Raw genomic sequence first — 10,432 nt, 5'->3', positions numbered from 1 at the left:
ATAATGAGGTAAACGTATGTAGCAGTAATCCCTGTGAACCCACTCTTCTGGGTTCACAGCCTAACGCCAACCTGACGCACGCCGCACACCGATGACGTCACCACGCTGCCCGCTACAATGGAGCCCTGACTCTCCAGCACACTCCACTTTTCTTTTCTTTCCCCTTTTTTTAATTTATTTTCCGAATTAACCATTCGTCCCATTTCCCTGCTTATTTATGAAGTGCTTGTGTAATTCCATGGTAAATACTAACTCACCTTTCTGTTATTATGTTTCTTCGTTAACGCTTCTATTCCTCCTCAGGAACTCTCATCCTCTTCCCTCCAAACAACGGACCATCGGTCATCCCCAGCGAATCATACATGCATTCTACCCGACTCAGGCGTCACCTTTCCCGCTCCACACAGCCTCCAGTTCATCACCGATGTATCCAGCTGCTCACCTCCGGGTTCCCTGCCCAACGTCTCTTACACGTGGCACACCCACAACACCACACCGCCCACTACAGCCCACATTTGCCGAAGGCCAGGTTGAGCGACCTCATGCCCGCAGCCATACATGCATCCCTTCATCCTTCATCCCTCGACCCTTCATCCTTCAAACCTCACCACTATCATCTCTCACCCCTTTCCCTTCCTTTCCTCCCTCTCTCTCTCTTCTTTTACTCCCTTTCTCTCTCAACCAGTATGCTAAGTATTTCCTTCATCCCTCATCGCTTCATCCCACATCCCACGACCTCGACCCTCACCCCCTCATTCTCACACCCCCCGACACTCTCCCTTCTCCCTCCATCCCCTCCCCCTCCCCTCATCCCTCTAACTCTATTCTTCCTCCTTTTCCACCCTACTTTTACCCTCACCCTTTCATTTTTCATCCTTTACCTCCTTCACCCCCCCTTTTTGTTTTTTCTAACCCAACCGGTCAAAGCCAGGTTCTGATTGAGGTTTCTTCCCGTTAAAGGGGAGTTTTTCCTCACCGCCGTCGCCAAGTGCTTGCTCACGGGGGAATTGTTGGGTCTCCGTAAATTAAAGAGAATGGTCTAGACCTGCTTCACGTTAAAGTGCCACGTGACGACCTTGTCGTCATTTGGTGCTGTGGTGCAGAAATGAATTGAATTCCCCACCCTTCATCCCTCCAACCCTCACCCCTTCATCCCCCGTGCCTCCCTCCAGACTTTCCATCCTCTCCTCCTATATCACCTCAGCTTTCATCCTCCCATATTATCCATGAAACAGCATCTTCGTTCTTCGCTTTCTAGCCACAGCCGATATGGCTCACTGTAATCCGTCAGTTTTCTTTTCATCCACTCTACCTTCGTCTGAATCTCAAGGCATCATGGAGGGTGCGCCCTCACTCTTTCATTGCTGTCAACCGACTATAAAATGTTTCAACACAACGAATCATCTTCAGTACAACCATTCATCATCAATTCAGCACTTCAGTCAGCTTCTATTCCCTCACCACTAGTTCATGACATCAATGGGCCACGGAGCTTCCTTCTTCCGACCCACTCCATTCGGTCAACTCCAGAGAGCCATCCAGACCATCAGTTTTCCCGTACATGGTCATCCCACAGTTCGCACTCAGCCCCCACACTCAACCATCTCCCCCTTTGTTCCTCCTTTCTTTGACTCCCTTCATGCAGCAGGCTTTGCAGCTCCTGACAGTCTCAAGCCCCATTACAGGCTGCTAAAGTCTCGACAGCTAAAGCTCATCACAGGCCATGCACTTCTCTTCTCGCTTCCGACGGCCATCGTACCCCATCCAGGTGCATCATGCCTGTCGATACCCACGTACAGTATCCCTCCTTCAGCGGCCCTCAGAAGCCCACCAAGCATGGTCCATGACACCACTATATTTTAAAGCGCTAATTGCCATTAACTCTGAAGAACCATCTCAACCGCCAGACCATCCATTTTTCGTACGTGATTGTCCCACAGTTTCCACCAAGTCGTGACACTCGACCCCTCTGGAGACAACCACATTGCCCGTTCTCGCAACGTACAGCTGCACTGAGTTAGTGTCTCCTTCCGTTTCCGGGGTTACAGCAGTTGTAGGTGGTTCACCTCCAATCGGCCACTTCAACTGCCTGCATGCCCCCCCCACTCTGCTCGATGAACCATACCAAGTCATCATCGAACCCCTTCTTTGGGGGCAAGAAGGGTCTTAGTCATCCTCGTTCCCACGCTATATCGTCGCCAACCATTATAAACAAGAAATCCTCAAGGACATCATATCCAGCCTCGCTCCACACTTTGGCATGTTATCCAAAGGTCAGTAAGGCCGGACCCAGCCTTAAGCCCCCGACTTCATCATCATCATCATCATCCTGGCCTACTACTCCAGAATTCCCCGTACAGGCCACCTACCCCCTTCCCTGACAAAGTTGTAGAATCCATGTCTCTACAGACGTTCTACGGCACGCGACAACGTCTGATACTCCCATTCATTCTTCGGAGACAAAGACGCCACTCCCAGACACCCTCGTATTTAACCTTAAGCAAGCAAACCGACCAGCTCGTCTTCTCTCACCCCACATTTCTCTTCACGTAAATTCTTATTCGAGCCTTCAGAACAATTCAAACCTACATAAACCAGAGGCTAGCCCACCACGCATATCCACAAGACCCGCTCTCCACTGCCAAACCAGGCGAGTTGCTACATGTTCCTGGTTGCAAACCTGCAAGTTTCACACAAGTCGGCGATTTCCCCAGAACCATACTCCAGCCACATTCTTGAACACATCTCTGCATGACGTTCTTTTTGGGGGCTCTATCCAGGCAATGGACTGGAGAGACAGTTCTCCCACTCAGAGTCTCAACCCCCCCCCCCCCACCCCCGTTCCCTCCTACCTACATACCATACATCCATCATCGTCCCTCAACCCTCCATTCTATGGTCAGACAGACAGAACGCAGGCTGTGGCTGCTGTGTCAGTAACGCTTTACTATATTTGGTCATCTGTCAGCGTCATCGTGCATTTATTCTGGGGAACTTCAAGTCAATAACTGTGTTCTATATTTGACTGATATTCAATCTCTAAAGAGGAACAAGAGTTTCATAGAAAATGAATGATGCAATTTCAGACTTGGAAGGAAGTGTCAGTCCCAGTGTATAAACCTAACACTGCATATCATTTAGTTTGCAGCAGAAAGCTTCCTGTCTGTGCTCTGTTTAATTGCTGCACTCTGATCATATTCAAAAAGAACATTTAAGTGGAAAACACATGGTTTTAAAATTTGTCGAAGGAAAATGAATACAGTATTTTAATATGTGTGTGTATACGATAACATGTGTCTGCTGTAGATATACTTGTATTCTGCTGCCTTTAAGCCATTAAGTTTAACACTAACACGAATCCATCATCATGTAATTGGCCAGGATGCATCTTCTGGGCAGGCAAACCAAAACATCTCATCTATCAGGTCAGTTATACCAACTACACAATAGATAACTGCGTCATTCACTTCAATCATTCACTAGCCATAGCCTTGTGCACCAGTTTCATAATGTCCTCTTGTGTGTTTGTTTGTAATCTGTTGTAACTGTAATGTTTAGTAATAAATGTGCGTAACTAAAAGTGAACTTGTTGGTGTTTTCCTGTGTTTGCATCTCAGTCACTTAACCTTCAAAGACCTATACCCTCACACGATCATAATTAAGATTATCAAACCATTTGAGTTCACAAATTCTTACAGTTTAGAAACAGCTTTTTATTGCCAGAAAAATCAAATTAATACAACAGTAATGTACAGTTTGAAGTGAGGCAGTTTAAAGGACAGGTTCACATTATTCAAGTCTGTCTTTAAACAACAGTCAGGTGCTCATATTAACATTGAAACAGGTTTTGATCGCTGTAATCAAAGATCCCTTTCTAACATGCTTCCAGTGTCAGAGATGAGGAACAAAATCCTCATTCTGTACAAAAATATATTCCAAAGTTTATCTGAAGTTAATATGAGGCTTCAGCACTCAGAGTTAATCAAATCAAGTGGGAATCTCCTAAAGTTAGTCTTTTTATTTCCGTCTTTGTTTTATTATCCGTCCACTGCAGCTCAGCAAGGAAACACAGAGAAATACTGGCCAGTAATATAATATCAGTTATAATAAAGAGAAGACAGTTACTGACTCTATTAGAGCTCCCAGCTCAGTAAAGTCTATTCTACACAATTTAAAACAAACATGTTAAAAACAATCCAAAATGAAAGTTACTTAAAAATGTGTTTTTCTGTACAAATAATGAAAGAACTGAGAAGAAGCTACAGTGTAAAAAGCAAACTTTAAACATTTGTTTAAATTCTTAAAATGGGTGAAAAGTTTGACAAAACAGTGCTGCAGTTAAAAAAAGAATCAGCCACCTAAACCCACCAAAACACAAACAAAGGCTTTAACTTCTCATATAAAATCTGATGAAATGTTATTTAACTGCGGTGGACTCTGGTGAGTTGATGTTGGTGTGAAAGTTGTTGATCAGTGGAGTCTGACAGTAGCAGAAGGTTCTCCATCGTTTTCATAGGTCACCGTACCTTCATCTTCATCTTCATCATTATGCACCTGTGAAAAACAACACAACACACCTGAGATTCTGAGATTAAATAGAACAAATAAACAACCTTTGTTTCAGACTAATACAGTCAACACTGTTTATTCTTATTGTCTTTATAGAATCACAGTAAATAGTGAACTACCACAAACATAAACATTTGAATATTCAGTTTTTAAACTCACAGCATTGTCATCCATCTGTGATTTGTTCACTGGAAACACAAAAAAAGAGTTTAGCTTCATCAGTAAAAATCTGAGTTCATCAAAACTTCTTGTTCATAAACGTTCTGTGAATGTTCTCACCTTTAGTTCTAGTCCATATGTTGACTGATACAACGATTATTATGTGTGCAGTTAAACCCACAGACACGATGATGAACCTCAACCAAACTGCAAAGAGAATTAAAACATTAAAAACATTTTTCACTGTTTAGACTCCTGTAGTTAAAAGATATACATATAACATATATTTTTAAGCTAGCTGCGCCGTGTCACCGGCACAGCTGATGGAGGATGCTGGAGTGGGAGCTGAGATAAACTCTCAACTGAAGGGAAAATGGCTACGTTTTGCTGTGTTTCGGGGCGCCAGGTAATGATGAAGAGGGGAGAAGGGTTCGGGTTTCGTATGTGTGTGACTGTGTGTGTGTGTAACTCGTCTCACAGTCTCAGAGTTCAACCCACTTGGTAAAGGGTCTGTTTTGTTTTCCCCACAACCCCTAATCAGTTCAGTTTAATCCAGTTTTACAAATATAAAAGGAAGACAACACCGCAGACACCCCCCCCCCCCCCCCCCACGTCGGACCACCGTGTTTAACTATATATCTTGAAACGTTACAGTTACGGCTGAAAATGACAACAGAAAAAAACAAGTTTGCCAAGTTCACATATCTCCGCAATTCAAATCAACCTCCAGTCGTCTACCCAGAAAGGACTGTTGTTGTGAGCGCGATGTCACGGTCTGTAATTCTAATGAATGGCAGAGTAATAATTTTAGCTTTTTTCATTTGAGCACAGCTAGGTGTGCTGTCATGCTGATTTGAGCACATTCTAAATGTCTAGTTGACCAATCAGATTGCTTGGTCAGAACTATGTGTTGTATAATTTAGGCTTGTGACAGTGGTGATGTAACTTGTGTAATTTCTCTCTCTCTTTCTCTCTCTCTCTCTCTCTGCCTCTCTGAGTCACTCACATACACACTGCTAGAAGCAGCCACTTTGTTGTTGAAAGTGTTTTGTGGAGCCATGCATGGACCCATAACATGATAAAAAAAACACATCAGTAGCAAGAGCAAGTACTGTAGTGTTCCTGGTATGCAGCTTATCTATTGAAGTAGTTGGTGTCCCACCAATTTTTTACATATAAAAACACCACTGGATAGAAAGCACCAAAAATACAAATCTACACATGACATTAAGAAATATTTCTCTTCTATCTGTTTTGTACTTTACGCGTCAAAGGCTGAGAGACAGAAAGAGAGAGAACAGTGAACAACAACAAGGTTTGAGACTCAGACATGTGTGTGAACACACTGACTGAGATGAACTGAATAAGAGAATATCTCCACCCACAGCCAAGACTCAGTCTGACATTCATACTTTACACTCAGAGAGATACAAGTTGTTAAATCACTACCTTGTTGTTTTGTTGGAGTATCATTGGTTGTTGGTGTTGCATCACCTGAACATGAAAGAAGAACAAGAGACAGACAGAGAGATGAACCAGAAGACAAAAGAAAGTTGTTTTGGCTCGACTTATTCGCTTTATCCACTTATTCATGTTGGTGTTGATGTTGTGGTTTTTACATCCTCACCTGGACAAATAAAATCTTCAAACACCAACAAACTGTGGTGAGGAAATACCCTTCAATAAGTTAAGGGTGATTGTCTCCACCCACTCACCACCAACACCACTTCCTTTCCACTGCTGTATTTATAACTACCTCATGTTTATGATCATGATCTCATCATGTAATGCTTTTAAAATGTGAAAACATGGATGTAAGATGGTACAAATTTCACACTAATCTGCTGTGGAGCAGAGACATCTGCCTGGTTAAATAACAGTTACATACAAGTGATTTTAAAGCAAATAAACTGATTGTGAAGCAGAAGTATGTTTCTGCTTTACAACAAAATGACATTTTTTTTATCATGTTTAACAACAGACAGGATTCATGGTGATGATTGACAGCACACATGAACAGACAGGTGAAGAGTCAAACTTTGACTCTTGATGCTCAACATGATGCAACATGGTGATACTGCAGCAGCTGGGAAAGAACAGATAAGATATTTTAGTGGTCTGAGACCTGTTAGTTCCTATTTGTATCTTTGAAGTAAATATTTCTAAGAACTGAAGGGGAAGTGTTTTGGTGAGAATGTGGTAACAACAGCAGCAGAGCTCTGGAGGTTTTACTCTCTAACAATGACAAGATAAAAACAGATCTGGCTTTATGAGCACGTCCACCCATCCAGGAATATGACCCTCCCAGGAGAAATCAGCATTATTATTATTATCATATATATATTTGGTTGTGATTTATTTTTATCATTATTGTTGTTGTCTTTTGTATTCAACTATGTTGCAACATTAGTTTATGGAATATCATGTTTTAATTGTTGGATGAAAGTCTGAAAGAATCGGCTCAGTTTCTGATAATATGGTCTAAGTTCATCCTCTGCTGGTTTTGAGTCGTGTGTAACAACGTGAGTGACATCAACCTCTTGTGAATTTTGCATGTTTTTGGTTTTTTTAAGTCAGTATGATGCTTCACTTCAGCCAGCGTCTGACTGGCTTGGTTCAAGTATTAGCAATCGTATGTTTCTGTGGAAATGGTTTATATGGTGGCTGACGAGGGCAAACACGCTGCAACTTAAGATAACTCATGCAAATGGACAAAACACCAGCAAAATAAGAAAACATCTTCATCAATTTGACAACACATGTGCAGCATTTAGAAAACACACTGCAAATACCACAACACAACACATTACAGAAACAACAAGGGAAGTGTTTCCAGAGGACACTTAAGAGTGATGAACACGTCAATAATTCATAAGAGAAACATTGTTAAAACACAAACGAGGCCTCTTTCCTACCGTAGTAAGGTAGACAACAAGCTACAACCTTATTTTCAGTGAGCCGTCCTCTGAGCCGGACTAATAACATTGTTCTCTATGTACAGCTGACTGTGAGACGAAGGTGCAGAGACCGAAAAGAGACACTTAAAACAATATTCAATGACTTCACTCTTATAGTGTCCCCAGAATCACTTCACACATCAATGGTCTCCTGTTAGTTATACAACAACACTTAGTTTGGAAAGAAGGGTTAGAGGTTATTGAATATTGATCCCTCATTACTGAACTGTAGTTTGTGATAATTCATATTCTCACCTGAGGACGGAGGGCTGAAGGTAAACAGATGTTCTTTGTTAGTGTAACCATCTGTCACTTTACACTGAAATATCTCATGAGATGCTGACTTCAGCTTGAGATGAGAAGCAGGAAATCTCACTGTAACATAGCAGCTATCCTGTGGTATTATCATGTCTTCATCCGCATCATGACCCTCATTCAGCCACTTCACTCTGTGTCTACATCGATCATGTGTCCTCACAAAGCAGGACAGCGTCACATAGTCACTGTCTTCATGTTTATTCACTGGTGAAGAACATAAAGACAAAATTGCTTCATCAATTATTGTAATGTTTCAGTTTATTGTTCTAACAGTTTGAGCTGAAAACTTAATAATGTAAATACTCACTGTTAATAACAGACAGATAAAGCTGGGAGTCTTGTCCTGATCTGTGCTGTTGACAGTGGTAACGACCAACATCCTCTTGTGTGATCTTCTTTATAACCAGAGAACAGTCCGCTGTAACACTCAGTCTGTCTGATTTAACTTTGGTATTTTCATGAATCTGTCCACGTTTGACCAGATCCACTGGGTTTGAACTACTGAAGATCCAGTTAGTTTTGTCACATTTATCCTGATTGGCTGACACATTTTCACAAGGCAAAGTCGCATCATCTCCGTCTCTGACAATGACGGAGGAAAACTGTCCAGTCACTGCTGTGATAAAGAGGTGATAGAAACATGAATAATAAACTGAAATATAAACATGGCTTTTATTCTGACAGATAGCATGAAGAAAATTTTAGATTCAAGAGAAGTTTGCAGGTTGTAGGAGTCTACTAAACTAATCAGGTTAAAAACAAACAGCTGTTGTCTGTTTTAATCAAATAAAATGTTTCTGGTATGTTCTATGTGTCCTTACCTGTAATCTGAAGCTCCAGTATAAGAAATAAAAACATTTTAATCCATTTGAATTCAGCCATCGTGCCTCTCTGTCTGCTTTTTCTGCTCCTTCTTTCTTAAGTGTCAGAGTCTCTGAACAGGTGCGTGTTGAAGAGAAACGTGTCACTTCCTCATAGTGACTTCCCTTATAAGTTTCGCGGAAATGTACATTACTGTTCAAAAGTTTTAGGCACTAAAAATAAAGTGAGAATGCTTACAAAAATATTGCTATAAATTGTTTTAATTTATCAATTAACTTCTTACAAAGTTGAGTAAACAGCAGAAACCTAAATGAAATCAATATCTGCTGTGAGCAGCTTTGCCTTTAAAACAGCAGCAGTTCTCCTCTTCTGTGGATTTATTATTTAGGCCGTCTCAGGTGCTTCTTCATGTAATCTCAGATTGACTCCATGATGTTGAGATCAGAGACCATCTGTTGCAGGACTCATCATTCTTCTTGTTGCTGGAAATAGTTCTTTATGTCTCTAGCTGTATGCTTGGGGTCATTGTCATGTCATGAATATATTTGGGACCGATCAGTCACCTCCCTGATGGTATTGCATAATGGATAAGAATATAAACATCTAGGGTGCCTAAAACTTTTGCACAGTATTGTACATTTTCACATTTCATCATATTTGTTGAATTTTACAGTAATTACAGGCACCATAGAGGAAAGTGGTACCAAGATGTTCTAAAAAAAACAGCAGCAGAGGAGGAAGCTGTGATTCAGTGCCACTGGTGTGTTGTCAGACGAAGCAAGAAGAGTGTGTGATGTATTTGCTTTAAAGGGGATGTGTTTTGCTTTTCCTTATTTTCAGACATATATATATAATGTCACAATGTGGGATGTTCATGTTAAAAGTGGCCGATGTGTCAAATAACGAGGTAAACGTATGTAGCAGTAATCCCTGTGAGCAGAAAGCTGCAGCTTCAGACTGAATGTTCACTTTCTGTTTTTTCCTACTTTCAGCTCGAGCTGACGTCAGGTCGTGATGGATTTCTTTATATGGACATCTGCTACGTGCACAGCGCGCGACTTGGCTGCTCTGCTCCGGGAGTAGTTACTCCAAGCCATGACGTCATTACACAGCACAGCAAAGTAAAATAAGTAGTTTACCTGTTGGAGGTGTGCTGGTTGTCTGCAGTTCTTCATCAAACATCATCATCACTGTGGTTGTTTCTGCTTGTACTATTCCTCCCTGCATTATTTCTAACTGATCCGCTGAACAAATAGCTCCATGTGTTGTTGTTTCCACCGGTTTTTAGCGCCGCTAACGAAGCTCTGCTAATTCAGTGAGGAACATGTTTAATTCCTGTAAGTTATTCACAATAAAAGTTATATAGTCATTTGAAAGCTTTTAATTTGATGCAATAAAGCAGGAAATGTTTGGTTTGCACTGACAGTAAAGTTATACTGTTATACTGAGTGTAAAGAGAAACTGTGTATATTGAGGGGCTGCATAAAGGGCCAGTATAAGATAAATGAGTTTTTTTGAACTGTGAATCATGCAGAGCTGCTCTAGTGGAGTCCAAAAATAAAAATTTAGAGCTGAAAGAAGCATAATAGGTCCTGTTTAATCTCTCT

At 41.4% G+C, this 10,432-nt stretch overlaps 1 protein-coding gene across 1 annotated transcript; it reads right to left on the bottom strand.

Moving 5' to 3' along the window:
• Positions 1–3,689: 3,689 nt before the first annotated feature.
• Positions 3,690–9,381, bottom strand: LOC137169325 (uncharacterized). Its single transcript, XM_067572418.1, has 7 exons — positions 8,825–9,381; positions 8,311–8,619; positions 7,941–8,207; positions 6,178–6,222; positions 4,849–4,935; positions 4,729–4,757; positions 3,690–4,554 (listed from the first exon to the last, which is right to left on the bottom strand). Exons 1-7 carry the CDS (start codon positions 8,883–8,885, stop codon positions 4,471–4,473), a joined length of 882 nt encoding a protein of 293 aa, XP_067428519.1. The 5' UTR covers positions 8,886–9,381; the 3' UTR covers positions 3,690–4,470.
• Positions 9,382–10,432: the final 1,051 nt, after the last annotated feature.

Source organism: Thunnus thynnus, chromosome 18, assembly GCF_963924715.1.
Source record: "Thunnus thynnus chromosome 18, fThuThy2.1, whole genome shotgun sequence".
Lineage (NCBI taxonomy): Eukaryota > Metazoa > Chordata > Actinopteri > Scombriformes > Scombridae > Thunnus > Thunnus thynnus.
The sequence above is the reverse complement of the archived record's forward strand: the minus strand, read 5'-3'. Positions and strand labels throughout refer to the sequence as shown.

Coding starts and splice junctions, on each gene's coding strand:
- LOC137169325 (XM_067572418.1), bottom strand. CDS start 8,885: ATGGCTGAATTCAAATGGATTAAAATGTTTTTATTTCTTATACTGGAG. Junction 4,936..6,177: donor TACTCCAACAAAACAACAAG/GTAGTGATTTAA, acceptor TTCTCTTTGCAG/TTTGGTTGAGGTTCATCATC. Junction 4,555..4,728: donor CACAGATGGATGACAATGCT/GTGAGTTTAAAA, acceptor TGTTTTTCACAG/GTGCATAATGATGAAGATGA.